We start from the raw sequence: 24,674 nt of genomic DNA, 5'->3' as shown, positions 1-24,674 counted from the left end.
CGTGCCTGGCCTTTGTTTTGTTTCTTAACCTTCATGGTGTTTCTCAGTGGAGGCTATACTTGTTCATCCACATATTTTATATATGTTAAATACATGAGGTATTTATACAGGATGATGATGATTATTATTATTATTATTTTTTTGAGACGGAGTCTCGCTCTGTCGCCAAGGCTGGAGTGCAGTGGCCGGATCTCAGCTCACTGCAAGCTCCGCCTCCCGGGTTTACGCCATTCTCCTGCCTCAGCCTCCCGAGTAGGTGGGACTACAGGCACCCGCCACCTCGCCTGGCTAGTTTTTTGTATTTTTTTAGTAGAGACAGGGTTTCACCGTGTTAGCCAGGATGGTCTCGATCTCCTGACCTCGTGATCCGCCCGTCTCGGCCTCCCAAAGTGCTGGGATTACAGGCTTGAGCCACCGCGCCCGGCCTATACAGGATTATTTTAAAGTCATTGAATGGTATTCTTGTGATAACAGTAAATCAACTTTTTGCTTATATTTATGTAACTATTTGAAGTCTCTGGCTTTCTCTAAGTCAATTATAGTAGAGCTCAGCGAATATTTTCTGTAGTGGGCCAGATAGTAAATATTTTAGACTTTGCAACCATATTGTCTCTTTTAGCACTCTTCAATTCTGCCATTGTGGCACAAAAGCAGTTATAGATAATATATAAATGGATGGGTGTGTCTCTTCCAATAACATGTTATTTATGGGCACCAAAATTTGAATTTTGTATAATTTTCATGTGTCAAGAAATACTGTTTATCTCTTGCTTCCCCCGCCAACATTTGAAATTGTAGAAACTTACCTTGTGGGCAGTATAAAATCAGGTATATGGCCCCAGGGGCATAGTTGTTGACCCTTGTCTATAACCACCTATGTAAGTATTCTATCATTTATGTGATTAAAATAGAAGACAAAATAAGGTGACCCCCTTTCTGGGCAAAACAATATGCCTTTGTAAAGAAAAATGGGCCGGGCGCGGTGGCTCAAGCCTGTAATCCCAGCACTTTGGGAGGCTGAGACGGGCGGATCACGAGGTCAGGAGATCGAGACCATCCTGGCTAACACGGTGAAACCCCGTTTCTACTAAAAATACCAAAAACTAGCCGAGCGACGTGGCGAGCACCTGTAGTCCCAGCTACTCGGGAGGCTGAGGCAGGAGAATGGCGAGCGCCTGTAGTCCCAGCTACTCGGGAGGCTGAAGCAGGAGAATGGCGTAAACCCGGGAGACGGAACTTGTAGTGAGCTGAGATGCGGCCACTGCATTCCAGCCTGGGCGGTAGAGTGAGACTCCGTCTCAAAAAAAAAAAAAAAAAGGAAAAATGAATTTTAAATTGTGGAAAGAAATATTTAAGAACAATTTTAGATTCTGTTGCCCGTTTACTTACTAGGTAAACATTATGTTTTTAAAAAACGAATTCCTCCAGTATGTGGGCCTAAGCTTACCATGATCTCTTGAGGTCAGTACTTTACATTTAGTATATAAATCTTTGAGTAGATTCTAAAGGAGAATTTATAAAGAATTTTTCTCAAACACTATCAGGAATCGACTATCTTACCCTCCCTTAAACTCTTTTCATTCCAGTTTATAAGAGAAACATTTTATTTTTTTCCTTGTACCAATCAGAACCTTGATTTTGAAAAATTTGATGGGGGATTTTACTATTTACATAAATTATAAGCTGTTGCAAAGAGTTGCTAAATGACCCTGACCTTTTAACTCTGACTTCCTTAGCATCTTTATTGAGTTGTTTTATATTTTGATAGCAATTGCCTTTCCAGAATGATTTTATAAGTTTTCATTCCCACCAATAGTGAATGTGACTAAAATGCAGTGGCTTTGAAATTCCTTAAATATATTCTTAACCATCTAGCTTAGTTTCTTTATATGTATCAAAATGCACACAGCATTGGATATGATGTTTTATGTCACAGTACTTGGTATGTTTCCTGATTGTTCTGACTTATTGATTAGTAAAATAGTTCATGATTATTTGAGCTTTGGGAAGATAAGAAACTCCTTTGTAATAGATGGGTTTTTTTGTTTGTTTGTTTGTTTTTTTGGAGATGGAGCCTTGCTCTTGTCACCTAGGCTGGAGTGCAGTGACGCAATCTTGGCTCACTGCAACCTCCAACTCCCGGGTTCAAGCAATTCTCCTGCCTCAGCCTCCCGAGTAGCTGGAAGTACAGGCACCTGCCACCACTCCCAGCTAATTTTTGTATTTTTGGTAGAGACGGGGTTTCATCATGTTGGCCAGGCTGGTCTCGAGCTCCTGACCTCAGGTGATCTGCCTGCTTTGGCCTCCCAGAGTGCTGGGATTACAGGCATGAGCTACAGTGCCTGCCCTGGTTGAGTTACTTCTTTAGGAGAGAAGAGATGAAATTAATGGTTAAAATACAATTTGAGAAGATTATCCTAAATTAAAACTAATTCTGAGCAAGATTAAAGTATTGAATTCTGGCCGGGCATGGTGGCTTACGCCTGTATTCCCAGCACTTTGGGATGCCAAGGCAGGCGGATCATGTGGTCAGGAGATAAAGACCACCCTGGCCAACATGGTGAAGTCCCGTCTCTACTAAAATACAAAAAACTAGTTGGGTGTGGTGGCACACACCTGTAGCCCCAGCTACTCAGGAGGCTGAGGCAAGGAAATCACTTGAACCTGGGAGGCGGAGGTTTCAGTGAGCCGAGGTTGTGTCACTGCTCTCCTGCCTGGTGACAGAGCAAGACTCTGTCTCAAAAAAAAAAAAAAAAAAAAAAGTATTGAATTACATGTTAATATGTTATGATTTTATTAGTACTGCTGGAGGCTTATAAAATGATGAAGTTGAAGGAGACTATAGGATCTTTAGTTCTACATTTCACTGCTGTGAAAACTGAGAAGTACTTTCCGAGCATTTTATGGATATATACTTGTGTACTGGATACTTGGATTTCAAATTGTAACTTAAACATATTATCTCATTCCTTTCTTACGACTCTTTATACATAGATTCTTTTTAGGACTTCGTTAATTTTAAAATGTCCATCTTTTATATGATTGAAGGTATTTTAGATGGAAAAATCATGGACTCTAGTAGCCTTTTACTGTCTTAAACATCTTACTTTTTCTGTGAATGTCATTTTGTGACCTGCTTTTAGCACATAACCTGCCCCCCCGCTTTTTATTTGGTTATTAATTTCCCAGGCGATTGGAGTAGTTAATATTTTTTTCCTTTCAGGTAAATGATACAACTTACAAATCTTTCTTTCCTGAGAAATGTGGATAACTGCTTAATGAATGCTAAATAACATGGAGTATTTCCTTTGTTCCAGATCTGTTTTCAACCTGTAGAACTGAAAAATCGGTATTTTTATTTTTAGCTATGAACCTTTCTATTGAATTTCAGTAGTGCATTTTTTTTCCCACTGAAACTACGGATCCAGAGTAATTACGGCAGTGCTGTTTTCTTTATTTGTCCCTGTGAAAACAGTAACTCTCCATTTTTTTATATAGAAATATAATTTTAGTAGTCTTCATTTAGAAGTAATTGTGGAATATGAACATTTTCACGGTCTAATGAATAGGTGAAAGGATAGCATTTTCACTATTTCTGTCTATTATTCTATACAATCCTTATATACTCAAATATAAATTTAATGTTGTACATTCTGAAAAGCATTGTTACTTAAATGATATCTATCATCCTAAATTGTATGTGTCCATTTCATTTTATATTCCCATTTTAAGTGACACCGACTTGAAAATATTTTTTATGAACTCTCACTTTTTAAGTGTCTCTATTTGCCCACACTTACCTACATCTTAATCTCCCCATCCCTACTCCTCAGAAGAAAAAGAAAAATAGAATTGTATAGGAGCTCTACTTTGATAGCACTGATATAATTCATTGTAGGATATTATAGATACCAAAAATATTGACCTTAGATCTCCGAGGAGAGACACTGCTTTGTTTTGTTGCTTGTGTAACCCTCAAATCCTGAACGAATACCTGCCTGGAATGTGATGTAGAATGAGTGTTCATGTCCTCTCTTGTGTAATTCTGTTCCTCTAAGTTGAGCAGTAGCTGTGATTTTTCTCAACCTACCCTGCTTGGATTTTGATGGGCATTTTTCATTCTAATACAATGCCTGAGTGAAAATGAGAGTTTCCTCGTATCTCTGAAAAACCCGGTATTTTACTCAAGATTTCTGATTCTGAAAATACCATACTTGACCCAGAACCTATAGACATTTTATGGTGAAATTGCTTTATTATATACTTTCAAAGTATTTCACCTGTATGATTACATGGATGAGTAGCAGGAATCATTTTTCAGTATTGTTTTCTTGAATCTGTAACTGGTTTTCAGTCTCATTACATTTTCTGTTTGTACTGGTTTGCTAGATAATTTATACATGAAGTTGACCAAATCAATTTTGGTCTTTGGGAGAGTGTTAAATTCCCTCTCAGATGTGACATCTGTTGTTAGGTTGACAAGTCGGCTTGTCCTTAGAAGGAATACTGGGGAATAAATTGTACTAATGATTGTTGTGCTGTCTTCTCTTGCTGTGGTTAATAGTAATCATTTCTTTTCCTTCCCCTTTTTCTGCTGCCTCTTTCTTTATCTTCCCTGTCTTCCCATGTACTTTTGAATTTATTAAATTGGACTATATATTTTTTCCTTGCTTTCCTTTTTTAATTTTGTGATCTCCCGTGCTCTACTGTCTTCCCTACTTGCTTGGGTTCCATGTTGCTAGTTTTTATGTTCGCACGCTCATTATCACCCTTTTTTGTACTTCAAATCCCAGCAGCTGCCCAGCCAGGTCCCTGAGCACAGCCCTGTGGTTTATGGGACTGTGGAGAGCGCTCATCTTGCTGCCAGCACCCCTGTCACTGCAGCTAGCGACCAGAAGCAAGGTTTGTGTATGACTGTTTTCCTCCCTCTTATCTTCAGTCTCTTTTTTATTAATTTCATTTCCCTCAGCATTCAGGAGTAAGAGTACAGCATCCAAGGATTATTTAGACACCCACCTTTAAACAAAGCTTTGAGGCAGAAAATTAAAGTATTCTGCCTCTAAGAAACTAAAGTAGGGATAATTGGTAAAATTTTTTCATACATTTGTTTAATCTCTCACTGTTAGTATCTGTATATAGGTAAAAGGTTAGCTGCCTTAAACCGCCCTTTAAAACAAGGTGAGAGGTGGAGGGAGAAATCATAGCATATATTACTTTACAAGAACAATACAGTTTAGCTTATATATTCAGCATGTCCCTAGGTATCTTGCTATTTAAAAAAAAAAAAAAAAAGATAAAGCGTTTCTTCTTACAAGACTGGGCTTCTATAGCCACAGTTGGAGATGGATCCAAGTTCAACTCCCGGCTCCATCATGCACTAGTTATTTGATCTGTTGAGCCACTGACCTTGTGTGTCTCAGTTTCTTCACTTGTAGAATGGAATAAAGACCTACATGCCTGACAGGATTACTGTGGGAACGTGCCTATCACATGAAAAATGCTTAGTAAATTATAGCCATTAATGCTATATTAAGGAATAGTACACTAAGGTCTCTGCTCCTGTTGAACTTGAACATGAAGGTGCCAAATGTTTGTTGAAATAAATACTGTGCCTTTGGGAGTATAATAGAAAATGTAAGGGAAATCTCATACCAGGAAGTGGGATATCATAGTCTTTCTTTCCTGCCTAGTTGGATTTTAACTTGACCTTTGCTAAAATTGAGAGATAATTCTAAACACAGTTCGAGGAAGCAAGTAACTTTGACCTTGCTTTATGTTTCAGATTTCTAAAAATGATTGGATATCATATATGGAAGCCATTTACCTTCTAACTTTCTTGAATTATTCATTCCTCCAAACCATTTGTTTATTCTATAGCTCTATGGTTAGTATATAGATTTTCTAAAACTTATTGTCTTTTTTTTTTTTTTTTTTTTTTTTTGAGACAGTGTCTTGCTCTGTTGCCTAGGCTGGAGTGCAGTGGTGCAGTCTTGACTCACTGCAGCCTCCTCCTCCTGGGCTCAAGCTATTCTCCTGCCTCAGCCTCCCGAGTAGCTGGAATTACAAGCATGCACCACCATGCGCAGCTAATTTTTGTATTTTTAGTAGAGACGGGGTTTCACCATGTTGGCCAGGCTGGTCTTGAATTCCTGACCTCAAGTGATCCGCCTGCCTCAGCCTCCCAAAGTGCTGGGATTACAGGCCTGAGACACCATGCCCATACTAAAAATTATCCTTCAAAAAATATTTAGGAGTGGCCCATAAAATCGACGTATTTAATATTAAAGTTTTTTGGGTAGACTGCAGGTTAATCACATTTATAAACTTTCTGGAAGATGTACTTCTAATGTATGATTTCAATGATTTTTACATCAAACAAAGATTATGATCATGTGTTTTTAATATAGAAATTTCATTTCCCCCCTGAGTATTGAGAAGCCTGATACTCTTAAACAGTCAGGTCCTATATTGTATTTGTTATGTAAGATAGTTTTAAACCAAAAGATAGTCAGTGATCCTAATCTGGCATGCTTCAAAAAATTACACTGTCAAGGACTTCTTTCAGCAACATTTTGAGTTAAAGGAGAACTCCTGCATGCTTCAAGCGAATTTTTTAAATAGTAAAACCATTTACCTTGCAAAATTACAGGTTGTAGAGACCAAATGTGGAAGTCCACTCGCTACCTTCAATGACAAGGTAGTTTTGAGTCAAAGTTCAGAATGTTTTTAATCTTAGTGGGTAATAATTCTCAGAGTATTTCCCTTCAAAACTTGATTGCGCTTTTGCAAATGTGTAATCCTTTTACTGGTTAGAATTATGCTAAGCATATTGAATACTTCCCATGCAAAGAGGCCTTAAAATTTATCCTCTGTGCAGACTTTCTCTGTAGCTGTGCCAGGATTTTTAAAAAGTTTATCACATACTTTGATGATGATAGTTCTGTCCTTCCTGAAGACAGTATTATTGCATTTGCCATTATTTTGTGAAAAATAATGTTAAAATTTTTAGATTATGAGATCCCTGCATTTTGTCACATTTAGGCCCAGATTTCCAGACAAGGAATGCAGACTTTATTTCCTCTCAGGTTTTTGTTTTTGTTTTGCCTAGTGGAAATTTGAATAACAACATCAACATATCAAACTGGTGCATAATATAGACTTAATTGGAAAGTATTCAGGTTACCTTGATGAAAAGAAACACTTGTAGTATTTTAAGTGCATTTCAGAGGTTATAAGTAACTCTCTGGGATTACTATTATCTTCCTTTTAGTACCACCTATTCACCAGAAAACTAACTCTCTTTCTCTGTTTCTCTCTCTTTCCCTTTCTCTCTCCCTTTCACTCTTTCTCTCCTTTTTTCTTTCTCCCTCCCTCCCTCCCTCCCTTCCTTCCTTCCTTCCTTCCTTCCTTCCCTCCCTCCCTCCCTCCCTCCCTCCTTCCTTCCTTCCTTCCTTCCCTCCCTTCTCTTGCTTTCTTTTCTTTTCTTTTCTTTTCTTTTCTTTTCTTTTCTTTTCTTTTCTTTTCTCTTCTCTTCTTTTCTTTTCTTTTCTTTTCTTTTCTTCTTTCCTTCCTTCCTTCCTTCCTTCCTTCCTTCCTTCCTTCCTTCCCTTTCACTTGCTCTCTCACTCTCTTGTTCTTTCTTTCATCTCTCTCTTTCTTTTTTCTTTCTTGACTGGTCAAACAGTAGCTTTTCTGATGTCATCTATTAGCCTGCCGATATCTAAAATATTACTGTTTTCAGAGTTTTTTTTTTTTAAATTAAATTTATGTAACGTTAGAAAGGGCTTACTATTTTTTCAGAGAAAATGTTTTTTTTTTTTTCTTTACACTGAGGATTTTTTTTTCTTTTTTCTTCTATTTTGAGACAGGGTTTCGTTCTGTCACCCAGGATGGAGTGCAGTGACATGATCATGGCTCACTGTAGCCTCCACCTCCCAGGCTCAAGCAGTCCTCTCACTTCAGCCTCCTGAGTAGCTGGAACTACAGGCGTGAACCACCATGCCCAGCTAGTTTTTGTATTTGTAGAGGCGAGATTTTTCCATGTTGTGTAGGCTGGTCTCAAACACCTAAGCTTAAGTGACCTGTCTGCTATGGCCTCCCAAGGTGCTGGGATTACAGATGGGAGCCACCTCGGCCAGCCAAGGAGTTTTTCAAAATTTCCTTCTTAAATATAGATTCCTTTTGAAATTAGCATATAAAAGCTGACTTTTTTCAAAGATTGTTATATTACTCCCAGAGTCTCTACATTTTGTAGTCAGATTGTTTTTTTCTTTCTCAATAGAAATGTCATTACTGAGAGTTTGTACTCAGTTACAGAATCTCCTGTTAACTCTAAAGTCTCCCTCCTGCTTGATTGACTTAAGTACTTCTATTTCCATAAGCCTCCCCTTTCCTCCACAAAGTTGGAAGAATGTGGGCTTTGAAATCATTCTCAGGCTTGAGCACTTGCTACTTACATGACCTTGGGCCTATGACTGATCTCTAAAACCCTCATTTCCTTATCTGTAAAACAGGCAAATAATTTCTACCCCAATGGTGGTTGTGAGAATTAAAAGGGACAATGTATGTATGGTATTTGACCCAGTTCCTGGCACATAGTAAGTGCTTAACAAATGTTAGCTGCCATTATTAAGCTTCTGGTTTACAGAGTTTTTTACATGAAACAGCTAGAATATTTACATGAAGGCCAAGGTTCCAGACAAATCTACCATTTTACCTTTGTTTGACACCTGATGAAGACATAGCGAATACTTCACATTGGTTTGTAGAGAGAACAACTGTTGAATTAATTAAAATTTTTGCTTGGTATTGATAGTACACAGCTGAAATGATTGCTGTTTACTGAGTGAGAAAGAAAATTAAATCCATTGTATTGAGGATATGATATGGATAATTAAACGAGTTAGTTGGTGCCTTAGTCTTAATCTTAGTGCCTGTTGAAAGCACCTAGTGTGTTCAGTGAATGGTATTCTGTTTGTAATTCAACCATCCATAGCAGTGTTGTTCATTTGGGACTCTGTTGGCATTTAGACCTATTTTTGTCAAGTGAGACTGTACCTCAAATTGCAGGATGCTCAGTATTCCTCTCTCTGCCTATTAAATGACAATAGCATTTCAGTCATTGAGAGACTTGTGACAACCAAAAGACACCCTTGTCTTGGTCATTGATTCCACCACCATATGAGAATGAAAGGGAGCAATTTTATTCTTCTTAAAATTTGACACTCCTTATGGAAACTACAGATAAGCAAAATGAGAAAGTATGTGTCTGATTACTCAGAGCCATTATTAATAAACTGATTTTCCCCTATGCACATATGTTAGTACTAAGTATTTTTTTAAGTTACCAAATTGGGTTCTACATACAGTTTTGTACCCTGCTTAAAAAAAAAAAAAATAAACATTCTTGCCAGATGCGGTGGCTCATGCCTGTAATCTAAGCACTTTGGGAGGACGAGGCAGGAGGATTGCTTGAGCTCAAGAGTTCAAGACCAGCTGAGTAATATAGCAAGACCCCGTCTCTACAAAAAATAAAAATATTAGCCAGGTATGGTGGCTCGTACGTGTGGTCTCAGATACTTGGGAGGCTGAGGTAGGAAGATTGCTTGAGACTGGAGGTTGCAGTGAGCTGAGATCACACCACTGCACTCCAGCCTAGGCGACAGAGCAAGACTGTCTCGAAACAGAACAAAACATATATTTTATTACAAAAAACTTTCCATATCATTAAATACTCTTTTAAAAACCTATTTTAAATATTGCATAGTATGCCATTATATGCCCAGACCATCATTTCTTTAATAAAATCTCTATTGTTGAACATTTAATTGATTTCCTTTTTTGTCCTTTTTTCTTGTATTATAATATAAATAGTGTTGCCTTAAATATTCTAGACATCTGTCTTTGCTACCCCTTTCATGATTATTAGAAAAATTCTTAAAGTTGGAATTCCTACAAATTCTTTTTTTTTTTTTTTTTTTTTGAGACGGAGTCTCGCTCTGTAGCCCAGGCTAGAGTGCAGTGGCCGGATCTCAGCTCACTGCAAGCTCCGCCTCCCGGGTTCACGCCATTCTCCGGCCTCAGCCTCCCGAGTAGCTGGGACTACAGGCGCCCGCCACCTCGCCCGGCTAGTTTTTTGTATTTCTTAGTAGAGACGGGGTTTCACCGTGTTAGCCAGGATGGTCTCGATCTCCTGACCTCGTGATCCACCCGTCTCGGCCTCCCAAAGTGCTGGGATTACAGGCTTGAGCCACCGCGCCCGGCCCTACAAATTCTTAAAGGTGACCAAACTCTTTATAGTAGAAGTCTTTAGAGGGATAAAATAAGTGTTTTGTTTTGTTTTTTTAATTTAGCCCTACTGTGTTTTCAGCTTTCTGTATGAAAGCTTTAATTAGTGGGTTAAAGGACTTTTATTTTAGAATGAAGAACTCATAATTTTTTTGTTTTGTTTTGTTTAAGATAGAGTCTCCCTCTACTGTATCACCCAGACTGAAGTACAGTGGTGCGATGACAGCTCACTGCAGCCTCAACCTCACGGGCTCAGGTGGTCCTCTTACCTTGGCCTCCTGCGTACCTGGGACCGTGAATGCACACCACCATGCCCAGCTTGTAGAAATGAGGTCTTGTAGTTTGAGACCTCCTGGGCTCAAGTGATCTTCCCCCTTGGCCTCCCAAAGTGCTGGGATTTACAGGCATGAGCTCACCGTGCCTGGCCTAATTTTTTCAATACTAGATTTTTCTGAAGAGTGTATAGAAGTTTATCAGTTGTAGGTCTACTTTTGTTTGATTTTTTACTATCAGAAATTGTTTCCCAACATTAATAATTGAATTGACATACTCTTATTAGATATTTAATGTGAGAATCAATCTCTCTCTCTCTTCTCTCTCTCTCTCCCCCTCTCCCTCCCTCCCCCTCCTTCCCCCTCCCTCCCCCTCCCTCCCTTTCCCTCCTTCCCTCTCTCTCCCCCTCCCCTCCCTCCCCCTCCCTCTTTCCCTCTCCCTCTCTCCCACTCCCACTCTCCCCTTCTCCCCACTTTTCCTTTCCCTTTTTCATTTTGAGACAATATCTTGCTCTATTGCCCAGGTTGGAGTGCAGTGGCATGATCACAGCTTGCTGCAGCCTCATCCTCCTGGGCTCAAACGATCCTTCCATCTTGGCCTCCCGAGTAGCTGGGTCTACAGGTCTGCGCCACCTCACCTGGCTAATCTTTTTATTTTTTGTAGACACAAGGTCTCACTATGTTGCCGAGGCTTATTGCAAATTCCTAGGCTCAAGAGATCCTCCCGTCTCAGCCTCCTAAAGTACTAAGATTACAGACATGAGCCATCACACCCTGCCCTGTTTTGAAATTTACTGCATCTAGGTTTCAGTCAGTGGTCATAAAGGGTGTTATTCTGATAAGCTTTCACAGTGGCATTATGTAATCTGGGTGACTTATTTAGCAGTTACTCCAGTGAGCTGGAAATTATTTTCATCAAAGATATTTTGATAAATACATGTTTGTATTTATGTATTATGTATGGCGTGTTCCATCTAGAATGAACACACCCACGCGCGTGCGCACACACACGCGCGCACAAAATAAACACATGTTTTCCAGAAATACTTTTATCTGTTGCCCTGTTAACTTAGTCTGAGGGATTTGGCAATGAGAGCCTATTGATTCTATCTCATCACTACAGTAACTAAGAAAAGTCCAATTTTAGAAGCACCAGCTTCTGTGCCTATAAATAAAAGTATATTTTAAGGCTAATAACTGTCATTACAGTGAATGAATTAATAATATCTTAATGATAGTATTTACTACCTGTTTATCTGACAAACAATGCATATTTGCTTTCACATAATTGCAGTTTATTGTAAAGACTCACTTTCATTGATGCATAAAAAAATTCTGTTGGAGAAAGTAAAGTCTCATTTTAGGTTGTCTTTTAGTAGTGCTTGAAATTTTTATTGTCATTTGATAAACATACTCATGAGTATATGTTTTTCCATGGAGCCTATTTATTGTGCTAAGGAAGCACAAGGCTGGAAGCCAGTGTAAATCTCCTTTGGTTTCCTCCACTCAGGGATGAATCACATATCAATTTACCTGGAATTTATTAATAAAAATGTAGAAATTATTGTTAATTATTGTTCCTTGTATTTTTCTGGTACCCTCATTATGATGACCAGTTTCTTCTCTTTCTCTGTCTCCTTCTCTCTATATATACACAGATGCATTTTTGTATATCAAACTATTTCATACTATGAAATACTAGTACTTTCATACTATATATATATAGTTTTCTTTTTCATTAGATTTATTTGTGTATTAACTTTGTTTTCGCCTTAATTAATTGTTTTACATGTCAAGACACAAGATAAATTTTGTTATTTTTATTTTGTCTAGAGATGGGATCTCGTTCGGTCACCCAGGCTGGAGTGCAGTGATGCATTCGTAGCTCACTGCAACCTCAATCTCCTGGGTTCAAGTGATCCTCCCACCTCAGCCTTTTGAGTAGTTGGGATTACAGGCGTGTGCCACCAAGCCCAGCAATTTCCATTTTTATACCTTACATTATTTCTGGTTATATACTTCTGTTGAGAATCGAAGGGTAAATTAATTTATAAACTGATTTTTATCAGTTACTGAGAATAGTTTGATTTCACTGATAATAAATTTTATTACATAAAATGTGATGCTTTGCCTTGAATTTTTATACAAGTAATGCTTTTTAAAATAAAAATTACCTCCCCAAACATGAAAATATATAGAATAAAAAATAACATCAGTCCCTTTATAATAATTTAATTTTTAATTGTTTGCCCTTGTACTGTTCTGCCACTGTAATATATCCCTGGAAAAAAATTTTTTTAGGGAACAAGAGATGGTAGAAATTAAGGTTTTCCTACCTTAAAGAAAAGCCTCACTCCGAAACCAAGAATGGTTTAGCCTTAGTTTTGATGAGCTTTTCAGTTGTGTTCTTGATATAATTATTTGGTGAATAGATTCCTTCTCTTACTCCAAAATAGACTTTATGTATTGGATACCAAATAAGTAGTAGGTTTAAGTTAAAAAAAAAGAAAGAAAGAAAGAAAAGAGACAATGTTTTTGGCACACCAGAATAAGTCTAATATATTGGTCCCTATTCTGCTGCCTGTAATTTAGGGTAAGAGATTGAAAGAATTGGCCCAAGGCAATATATAGTCTCTGATCCAAGAATTATTCTTAAAACTTATTTTTTTCTTCCCCAGAGGAGAAGCCAAAACCAGATCCAGTGTTAAAGTCTCCTTCCCCAGTCCTTAGGCTAGTCCTCAGTGGAGAGAAGAAAGAACAAGAAGGCCAGACATCTGAAACTACTGCAATAGTATCCATAGCAGAGCTTCCTCTGCCTCCATCACCTACCACTGTTTCTTCTATTGCTCGAAGTACAATTGCTTCCCCCACCTCTTCTGCTCTCAGTAGCCAACCACTATTCACCACTGCTATAGATGACAGATGTGAACTCTCATCCTCAAGAGAAGACACAGTTCCTGTACCCAGCCTCACATCTTGCACAGAAACATCAGACCCTTTACCAACAAATGAAAATGATGGTGATATATGCAAGAAACCATGTAGTGTAGCACCTAATGATATTCCACTGATTTCTAGTACTACCCTAATTAATGAAATAAATGGAGTTAGTGAAAAATTACCAGCCACGGAGAGCACTGTGGAAATAGTAAAACAGGAAGTATTGCCATTGACTCTTGAATTGGAGATTCTCGAAAATCCCCCAGAAGAAATGAAACTGGAGTGTATCCCAACTCCCATCACCCCTTCCACAGTTCCTTCCTTTCCTCCAACTCCTCCAACTCCTCCAACTTCTCCTCCTCCCACTCCAGTCATTGTTCCTGCTGCCGCCACTACTGTTAGTTCTCCGAGTGCTGCCATCACAGTCCAGAGAGTCCTAGAGGAGGACGAGAGTATAAGAACTTGCCTTAGTGAAGATGCAAAAGAGATTCAAAACAAAATAGAGGTAGAAGCAGATGGGCAAACAGAAGAGATTTTGGATTCTCAAAACTTAAATTCAAGAAGGAGCCCTGTCCCAGGTAAGCCATTCTGCCATTAATCTCATGCTTGTTGAACATGAAGAAGAGGCAGTGTTTGAGTTATTTTTTAATTGGCTACTTTCCTTGACTTCCAGAAACATCGAATGAATGCTGAAATTCCTAGTCTGGTTTCTTCAGTGGTGTGTTTGTGTTTTAGTACAACCTGCAAAAGAGTTACTCCATTGTCTAAAAATGCAAATGAGAATTTCCAAATATACAAAATGCCTCCAAGGTATATGTCATGAAACATGTTGGGTTTTATTGTTGTTGTTGTTGCTGTTGCCTCATTCATATGAATCAGTTTCTCAATGCTTAACTTTGCTGCTTTGGGGCTAGAAAACAATCAAAACCAGGATGGTCTATAGTCCCTAAAACTATCTTCCCAGAATTTTAAAACCCAGTCAATCCTAAACTTAAAGGAACTCCTCTATGCATGACCTCTTTTTATTTATTTATTTATTTATTTATTTATTTTTTTTTTTTGAGACGGAGTCTTGCTCTGCCGCCCAGGCTGGAGTACAGTGGCCGGATCTCAGCTCACTGCAAGCTCCGCCTCCCGGGTTCACGCCATTCTCCTGCCTCAGCCTCCCGAGTAGCTGGGACTGCAGGCGCCCGCCACCTCGCCCGGCTAGTTTTTTGTATTTTTAGTAGAGACGGGGTTTCACCGTGTTAGCCAGGATGGTCTCGATCTCCTGACCTCGTGATCCGCCCATCTCGGCCTCCCAAAGTGCTGGGATTACAGGCTTGAGCCACCGCGCCCGGCCGCATGACCTCTTTTTAAATCTTGGATGTAGGACGATAGCAATCAGAACATCAAAGGTTTATAACTATTTTTGAAAATATAATGCTCTTGTTGATTCACTTGCAGGTAAGCTTAATGTTCTCTCACTTTGCCTTTTGAAACCGTTTTATTTTTTGTGTACAGTTTTACCTGGTCAGTAATATCCTTGGAGTATTATAGTCTTCCCAGTTCAAATTATTTGTTTTTAAAGTAGCATCACCTGGGACCTTAGGAGCTAACCATTGGGTTATTGTAAGTTTAATCAAAAGTTATCTGAGGCTTATCAGCTATTCTCAGTTAGCCCTTAGGAATATTGAAGTTTTGGCTTTGAACAATTCAGCACAGCCTATCTTCTTCAACATTGTCCTTTGCTATATAATTTCCTTTCTCTATGCCTGTCAGATTAAGTAATGCATATGTAAATTGGACTTTTTGATAAATGAGTGCTCCTCCAGCAGTTGATTCTTAACATGCAGTGGTAGGTTTTGGTCACCAACGTCCTCAGTATTTTGTCTGTTTTGAGGTGTGTAATAAGGAAATTTGACAAACCCAAAAACTGATCCCTACTTTTTAGATGTGGCTTTTCTACCCAGCTTTGTTCTTGAGACAATTTCCTCATCAGTGTCTGTAAGAGGTGTCTAGCCTCTTGGAACTGTAGAACATCTTGTAGAACACCATGAGCCAGAGCAGAAAAGAAAACAATGCAAGGCAATTGGAACAGTGAGAAATTTGTCATAAGTCTTTGTAAATTACCTGTTTCTTCAACTGTCTGTCTTCCATTGACATCAGTATTCATAGTGCCATCACAAACAGTGGACCTTCTTCTTTGGTGGAGAGATGACCTTAGACCTTGTTTTGTCAGTTAGAAGAACAACCTTGGGGCCGGGCGTAGCGGATCACGCCTGTAATCCCTGCACTTTGGGAGGCCAAGGTGGGTGGTTTACCTGAGCTCAGGAGTTCGAGACCAGTCTGGGCAACACGGTGAAACCCCGTCTCCACTGAAATACAAAAAAAAAGCCAGGCGTGGCGGTGTGGGCCTGTATTCCCAGCTACTTGAAAGGCTGAGGCAGGAGAATTGCTTGAATCTGGGAGGCAGAGGTTGCAGTGAGCCAAGATCGTGCCACCACACTCCAGCCTGGGCAACAGATGGAGACTCCATCTCAAAAAAAAAAAAAGAAAACAACCTTGGTTTTGGTGTGGCTGTAGGTCAATGCCCTCCAAAGAACACCTGTTTGTTGGAGAACAGCAATTTGTTTGACACTTCATTGTTCATTTTCATTTGCAGTGATATGATAGTTACAAAAATGAGAGAAACTAATGAACAAAAAAGTTTTTAAAATGTAAAAACAAAAACAAAACAATCATAGGAAATATAAGTTGAAGATACAAACCGTACCTCAGAATTGAAGTAAGTGTAAAGTGAAAAGACCATGCATCAAAATCGTACTTCACTCATTTCTGACATTTATGCTTTTTTAAAAATCAGTTTGCCACTTAAATGGCCTGATATTGCAAGACAGTGCCCAGGGATGGATGGGCAAACAGACTTTTGGTTTAAATAATGTTCATACCATGGTACATTTGTTTGAAATGCAGATCCTCTCAATATTAGTATTGTGATCACCAGCACCTTAATCAAAGAGTATAGATTCTTCAGTGGTAATCCAGAGAGCACTTAGAAAAGAAAGAACTGTTGTTTTCATGACTTGGAGTGACATAGAGGTTTGTGATGTTGGGAGGTAAAGTTTCTTGGCATTTTTCTAGTCTCATGATTTTTTAACCTATGTGTTTAAGGGAACTACAAGTTTTATAATTTCCTTTTACATCTTAATTGTCTTAATAGTCTTCGAAATCCAACAGTAAATGAGCTTCAAGAACCCCTGCAACTCTAGCTTTTTTTTTTTTTTAACCTTTTTTTTTTTTTTTTTTTAAGATGGAGTCTCGCTATGTCACCCAGGCTGGAGTGCAGTGGCGCCATCTCAGCTCACTGCAGCCTCCAGCTTCCAGGTTCAAGCAGTTGTGCCTCAGCTTCCTGAGTAGCTGGGATTACAGGCGTGCACCACCATGCCTGGCTAATTTTTGTATTTTTAGTAGAGATGGGGTTTCACCATGTTGGTCAGGCTGGTCTTGAACTACTGACCTTGTGATCAGCCCGCCTCAGCCTCCCAAAGTGCTGGGACTACAGGCATGAACCACCGTGCCCGGCCGGCAGTTTTTAAATTATAAAGCCTCAGAAGCATTTCTGACCCATTCATTTCTGTCTCAATATTTTTTAATGGTTTTGTCACAGAAGTTAACAATGAAAATTAAAATTACCTCCAGTCTTTAAGTATATCCACCTGACGTGGTCATATGCTTAATGACTGCAATTTATTTGTACTTATTCACTTATTACACCTTGTTTACTTTGAGAAGTTAATAAATCATAACAGCTGTTTACTTGGAGAAGTTAATAAATCATGACAGCCGTTTACTTTGAGAAGTTAATAAATCATAACACCACAACAGTCTGGTTTGCATATGAGTCTTTTGGTGGTGACTTTTGAGAATAGTTTTTACTTGTCTCTGCTTGAGGATAAAACACCTCAAAGCTGACTTCGGAAACCTGATACATAAATAACATTTATATCAGTTGGTATAGAGATAGTTGGTTAAAGCAGGAAAGTCATAACATAAGGGATATGGTATCTTTTAGTTCTGCTGCAAAACATTTTCTTGTAACTATTCTAGATCATATTTCAGAATGAATAAAAATGCATCAGTTGAGGCCAGGCGTGGTGGCTCACGCTTGTAATCCCAGCACTTTGGGAGGCCAAGGAGGGTGGATCACCTGAGGTCAGGAGTTCGGGACCAGCCTGGCCAAAATGGTGAAACCCCATCTCTACTGAAAATACAAAAATTACCCCGGTGTGCTGGTGTGCTTATAACCAGCCACTCTGGCGGCTGAGGTGGGACAATTGCTTGAACTTGGGAGACGGAAGCTGCAGTGATCTGAGATTGCACCACTTCACTGCAGCCTAGGCAACTGAGCAAGACCCCGTCTAAAAAAAAAAAAAAAGCATCAGTTGTTTTCGGACTGAAGAACAAGCTCTGTAAAATTAGAATTTGGTGTGTATATATCTTCAGTGTACTCTAAAAAGCCTCAGCTATTGGCCACACTTTTAATATCTCCGTCACTTCAATAATTAAATGCATAAAACTAGATACTACTTGGATGATTTATTAAAGTCTTGGGAATTTTTATTGTTTATTCTGTATATCTGGTGGGGGGAAAAAGGAGTGTTTTGAACTTGTGGGAAAGCATTCCCCATTAATCATCTAGGAGTTCGTTTTCTGCAATTTTAGCAATGTATATGATGTATAGTATGTAACATTAACTTTCCCACTTTTTAAAAGAATCATGACTTTTTTATTTTATTATTTTTATCTGTATCAGATATAAAACCATTATTTAAATTTTCTTAGGCAGAGGGAGATTTCTAATTTTTCTGTTTATTTTGTTTTTTTTTTTTTTTTTGGCTCTTGCTCATAGTACATTTTTAATGTATATTTTGTAAGTTTGTTTTATGAACTTACCCAGATAAATTTTCCTGGATGTAGATTGATGGCAACTTATTCTAAAACAGATTTGTGTTTACTTTATCTGCTACATGTCTTGGGGAAAGCATTTGCTGGAACTAAATCTAGGTTTAATGTTTGTTGGAACTAAATCTGGGTTTAATGTCCTAGAGGTACAATTCTATCCCAAAGTCTAAGGACAGCCATACCCTATGGCATGGATACTAATTTTCAGGGTAACAGCAATCTTCTCTCCATCCAGTTGAAACAACATGCTTTCTCATCATCACTGTGTTGGTTCAGTGGTTTATTCCCTCTCTCTTTTTTAAGCTATATTTTCACTGAGCATGTCACCCATTTAGGAGTCTCAGAGCTTTATGTGAGTATCTCAGTTCCAAGTTCCCACTTTGCAGGGATCCAAGATCTCTCTTTTCTTATAGATGTTAAAGATACAAATTCCTTGGTTATAGAGACTGGCACACCTTCCTGTACCCCTAGGAATGTAAGGATGACATCATCCACTGACCTGTAGTTTACCTTATATTCTCGTAAGCGCAGCTAAGGATGTAGGAGGGTTTCCAGATTCTATAGGACATAAGATGGTAAGTTTATTTCTCAAATGGAGATACAACTGTATGTTTTGGTAATGTTAACAAAATACTGATGTGTGTAGCCAATCAAGTTGCTGCTTTCTCTTTTAGTTTAGACTTACTGAACTGTAAAGGGAACATACTTCAGTGCAATGAAAATATTTTAATAACAACACTTGCTTTATTCTCAACTGTGAGAGTATTCAGAATACTTTCAAAGAAATAAACATAGCAAACATAAAACCAGAGATATAAAAGTCTTATCAGTTTTTCTAGATTAAACTAAAAATGACTAATCTTTTTTTTTTTTTTTTTTTTTTTTTTTGAGACGGAGTCTTGCTCTGTTGCCCAGGCTGGACTGCAGTGGCAGGATCTCAGCTCACTGCAAGCTCCGCCTCCCGGGTTTACGCCATTCTCCTGCCTCAGCCTCCCGAGTAGCTGGGACTACAGGCGCCCGCCACCTCGCCCAGCTAGATTTTTGTATTTTTTAGTAGAGACGGGGTTTCACCGTGTTAGCCAGGATGGTCTCGATCTCCTGACCTTGTGATCCGCCAGTCTCGGCCTCCCAAAGTGCTGGGATTACAGGCTTGAGCCACCGCACCCGGCCGACTAATCTTTTAAATAATAAAATTTATTCTAATCTTTGCTCTACTTACATATTCTAAAACATATTTGAAATATCTCTGGAAGATTTAGTTGCTGGGGCCAAAAGTAGATCGCCAATGGTTTGAGTGTCCCATTAGCCTAAACACTATACTACTGTGCATCCTTATAATTTAGCTTCTACAGAAACGTGTTCTGGAAACATGGGAACAGGACTCTTTACACATTTCTGGTTCTTTGTCATCTACCAAAACCAGCAGAGTGACCCTTAAAGCAAGGACCCTTGGCTTCGGTTTTCAGAGGCTTGAGTCTGAGTGATCCTTAGGGATAAATAAAGGTTTTCTCCACCTTGTTGGTAAACTATTTCCAACAAAGCTGCCTAAAAGGTATGTTTCTGCCATCCCATTCCTATTTTCTTATTGCCCTCCCCAGTAAACTCTTAGGCATTCCTTGGAAAATACTGATGCTGGTTAAATTCTTTTATATACTGCAGAATGAGCCCAGACACCTGTTAGTCGAGCCTCCTAGCAAGTCCCTTACGTAGTTCCTCCTTGCCTTTTTATGTGGGATAGATCTCCCCGTTTTTTACAGTAGTTCATGTCTTTCAACATGAGCCCTAAAGTCTCAGTAGTTGGATATTAACTTAGTTCTACATCTTCCTGAGTAGATATACTTTGTTCAAAATGTAACTCCCTTTCCCCTACACTTAGTAACTAATCCTCCTCCACCACAAAGGACTATTGTACTGACCTGCTTCCAGAGAGGGTAATTCAGCCAGCCTAGAGGTGTGCTCCCTCAGTCTAAAGAAAACCTCTTCAGGAAAACCTAGTTTTACTGTAAGTTTTCCCTTTCTCTAATATCCATCATTACCTTGCACACAGTTGCCTCATTGCCTTTGAAAGGATAACTTTCCATGTTCCTAACACAAGGAAATGATAAACACTTGAGGTGATGGATACCCCAATAACCCTGATTTGGTCATTACACATTATGTGCTTTTATCAAAATATCACATGTACCCCACAAATATGTATGACTATTATGTATCCTTAAAAATTTAGAATTAAAAAGTAAAAGCACAAGTATGCCAAAATAAGGAAGATAAGTTTAGTAAGACTTTATTAAGAAAAAAAGATAATTTTCCCTACTCGTGCATAAAAATGCCCAAAATACATTTCCTTCAATATATTTTTGTCATTTTCTATTACTGTATTAAAATACTTGGTAATTTAGTCGCAATCATAATAAAAATTATTGTATATTTTTCTGTTTCCAAAGGCCTTCCCGGGCATTTCAAGCATTATTCTTGTGATTTGAACAGTTATTCCTGGGATATAGTTATTTCTGTTTTGCTGGTGACAAAAATAAGCCTCAGAATGGTAAATCAGCTTTCTCAGGCTCACAGGAGAATTACCACCCCTTCCTTTACGTCATGTTTCTATTAATCTTTCAGAGATGGTGTGTCAATACAAAGTTACCTTAGGATTTGACAGTTATACTTTATGCTTGTGACCTAGGTTCAAAGTGAAACGTGAAAGCCCACCTGTTTCAGCCACAGTAGTTACTGAAGGCCCACTATGTGTCAGTCATTGTTCCATGCACTTGAGATTTATGAATGAGTAATACAAAGATCCCTGCCCTAGTGATGTATTAGTTTTAAGTGCTTTAAAAATAATAAAACAGGGTGAGGAATGCCAAGGGGCAACAGATTGTAGTATTTAAGTAATATGATCACAGTCATAGGCCTCAGTAGGAGGTAAGATTTGAGCAAAGAGGAGGAGGATTATTTGAGCTACCCTCTACAAAATTTGTGATTTTCCTGTTTTTCCTTTTGAAAAACATACCTATGAAAACCCTTGAATGAGTACTATAACTTCTACTTTGTCTATTAAACTCCAGTAGGCAGAGCACTACTGGAGAAGATCACACCACTGTTAAGTGCTGTGAGTGCAACTACAAATTCCCACTGTCCATCCCAACCATTATTTTTATGATTTTTCTGTTGAAAATCCTGTACTCTGCCCAGCGCTATTCACCTGCAGCACATGACCTTGTCTCCTTCTTCATTGAGAACATTGAGGACACTGGGTATGCCTTTTTTTTAACTTTCTGCCCCCTTACACACCTGGCTATATTGAAACCTTCATCAAGCTCTCTTAGCTGTCTCTTACAGTCTCGTATATATTCACTGCCTCTCTACCACCTTCTTGTTGTCTGTAAACATGCTGATGTATCTTTCTTGCCAGAGACACTCTCTGAGTCCCACATACCCATTTAGCTGCCACTTAAATGGTATCATTTTCTTCTGTCCCAAACTGTTTAAGAATAGTCTACCATTTCTTCTACTATTCTTTTCACTGTTCAACTAACATACAGTTTGATTTATGCTCCTAATATGCTAGTTGAATCTTCCTCAGCAGGGTCATCAGTAGACATAAGTTTATCTTCCTAGTCTTTTTGCCTCATTTTACCACTATTGGTCTCTCTCTCTCTCTCTCTCTCTCTTTTAAGTTAGGTTGAGTGTCATTTATATGCAGTAAAATTCACCCTTGTTAGCTAGCATTCATTTCTGTGAGTTTTGACTAGCACAGAAAGCCATGTAATCACAACAGTCAAAATATAAAACAGTTCCATCAGCTGGGTGTAGTGGCTCATGCCTGTAATCCCCACATTTTGGGAGGCCAAAGTAGGATTTCCAAATTTTTATCTCTGTCCCAACTCCTCCTCTAAACTTCAATCTTAAATTTCCAATTATCTGACAAATATCTCCACTTGGAAATCTCAAAGTATCTCAAATTCAGTGTATCCAATACTAAACCAGTCCCCTAGTCCTCTAAGCCTATTCTTTCATCTCAGGTTATAGCACTGGCTTTAATTAAACTAAAACCCTGAAGCCACTATTGACAAATCTCCCTTTTGAATCCCCTTTTCTCCCATCCAGTCATTTCACAAGGTACCCTGTTTTGGTTTTGGCTTTGTTTTGTTTTTTCCCAAGATGGAGTCTCGTTCTGTTGCCCAGGCTGGAGTGCAGTGGTGCGATCTCAGCTCACCGCAACCTTCCACCTCCCAGGTTCAAAGGATTCTCCTCCCTCAGCCCCGAGTAGCTGGAATTACAGGTGCGCACCACCATGCCCGCCTAATTTTTGTATTTTTAGTACAGATGGGGTTTCACCATGTTGTTCAGGCTGATCTCAAACTCCTGACCTTGTGATTTGCCCGCCTCGGCCTCCCAAAGTGCTGGGATTACAGGTGTGAGCCACCACTCCCAGCTGATGGACCTGTTTTATAATCCGGCTGTGTTTTATACACCGGAACTGTTTTATACACCGGCTCCCAGCTGGTGCCCTGGTTTTATCTAATGTATTTGTGGCATTTGTTCCCTCTTCTCTCTTTCCTTCTTCCCCAACCTTATCCCTGCTTATCCCTTATGTGTGGATGCTTGTAATTTCCTTGGCCCCAGTTTTGCCCCCACTTGAAATTGTTCTCCACCAAGTGGCCAAAATCATCTTTTCAAAATATAGGTCTAGCTTTGTCACTCCTCTTTCACGTCTTTTTAAGCCCTTCAGGATGCTGTGAAAGATTGGGGGAAATATCCTGCGAGATAAACTCTAAGCTTCTCAAGTTTTACCACAAGGTCTTCTGGTATCCATGTCCTCTCATTCCTCTGCATTGTCAGCTACAGTAATCCACCAGTGTTCTAGAAGCCTGGAGATTATTTCAAAGGTGCCATATAGTAGGAGTCTTCTGAGTATACAGGCATACCTCATTTTATTGCACTTCTCTTTATTGTGCTTTCACTGATACTGTTTTTTTACAAATTGAAGGTTTGTGGCAACTCTGTGTTGAGCAAACCTGTTAATGCCGTTTTCCAACAGCATGTGCTCACTTCCTGTCTCTGTCACATTTTGGTAATTCTCACAGTATTTCAGACCTTTCATTATTATATGTGTTATAGTGATCTGTGATCACTGATCTTTGATGTTAGTATTATAATTGTTTTAGGGCACCAATAACCATGTAAGATGGCAGACTTGATCGAGAAGTATGTATGTTCTGACTGCTCCACCAATCGGCAGTTTTTCCATCTCTCTCCCTCTCCTTGGGCCTTCTTCTTTCCTGAGATACAACAATATTGAAATTAGGGTATTAATAACCCTGCAGTGACTTCTAAGTGTTCAAGTGAAAGGAAGAGTCATACGTCTCCCACTTGAAATTAAAAGCTAGAAATGATTAAGCTTAGTGAGGAACATATATGAATAGCTGAGATAGACTGAAAGCTAGGCCCCTTGAGACAGTCAAGTTGTGAATGCAAAGGAAAAGTTCTTGAAGGAAGTTTAAAGTGCTACTCCAGTGATCACACAAATGATACAAAAGCAAAACAGCCTTTTTGCTGACATGGAGAAAGTTTCAGTGGTCTGGATAGATAAAACCAGCCACAACATTCCCTTAAGTCAAAGCCTCATCCAAAACAGTGCACTAAGTCTCTTCAGTTCTCCGAAGACTGGGTGAGGTGAGGAAGCTGCAGAAGAAAAGTTTGAAGCTAGCAGAGCTTAGCTCATGAGATTGAGAAAAGATGTCATTATAACGTAAAAGTGCAAGGTGGAAGCAGCAAGTGGTGATTAGAGGAGCCACGGGAAGTTTTCCAGATGTTCTGGCTAAGATAATTGATGATATTGGCCACACTAAATTACACATTCTCAATATTTGTTGAAAATCAATGGATACTGATATTGTAGATGAAACCGCCTTATGTTAGAAGAAGATACCATTTACCTACTTTCTTTTTTAAGACGGAGTCTCTCTCTATCGCCAGGCTGGAGTGCAGTGGTGCCATCTTGGCTCACTGCAACCTCCACCTCCCGGGTTCAAGCGATTCTCCTGCCTCAGCCTCCTGAGTAGCTGGGACTACAGGTGTGCACTACCACACCCAGCTAATTTTTGTATTTTTAGTAGAGACAGGGTTTCACCTTGTTGGCCAGAATGCTCTCAATCTCTTGACCTCATGATCTGCCCACCTTGGCCTCCCAAAGTGCTGGGATTACAGGCGTCAGCCACTATGCCCGGC

At 39.1% G+C, this 24,674-nt stretch overlaps 1 protein-coding gene across 5 annotated transcripts in view; it reads left to right on the top strand.

Annotated features, from left to right (window-relative positions):
- Nucleotides 1–24,674, top strand: part of EIF4G3 (eukaryotic translation initiation factor 4 gamma 3) — a 379,715-nt gene that overhangs the window by 234,672 nt on the left and 120,369 nt on the right. For 3 of the 5 annotated variants that reach the window (XM_025384549.1, XM_025384551.1, XM_025384553.1), the window contains 2 exons: nucleotides 4,797–4,902; nucleotides 13,238–14,077. In XM_025384549.1, the coding sequence (XP_025240334.1) occupies nucleotides 4,797–4,902; nucleotides 13,238–14,077 (946 nt within the window). Of the gene's footprint in view, nucleotides 1–4,793; nucleotides 4,903–13,237; nucleotides 14,078–24,674 lie in introns of all 5 variants that reach the window. The other 2 variants (XM_025384552.1, XM_025384544.1) reach the window with 1 other exon arrangement.

Source organism: Theropithecus gelada, chromosome 1 (genome assembly GCF_003255815.1).
Source record: "Theropithecus gelada isolate Dixy chromosome 1, Tgel_1.0, whole genome shotgun sequence".
NCBI lineage: Eukaryota > Metazoa > Chordata > Mammalia > Primates > Cercopithecidae > Theropithecus > Theropithecus gelada.
The sequence above is the reverse complement of the archived record's forward strand: the minus strand, read 5'-3'. Positions and strand labels throughout refer to the sequence as shown.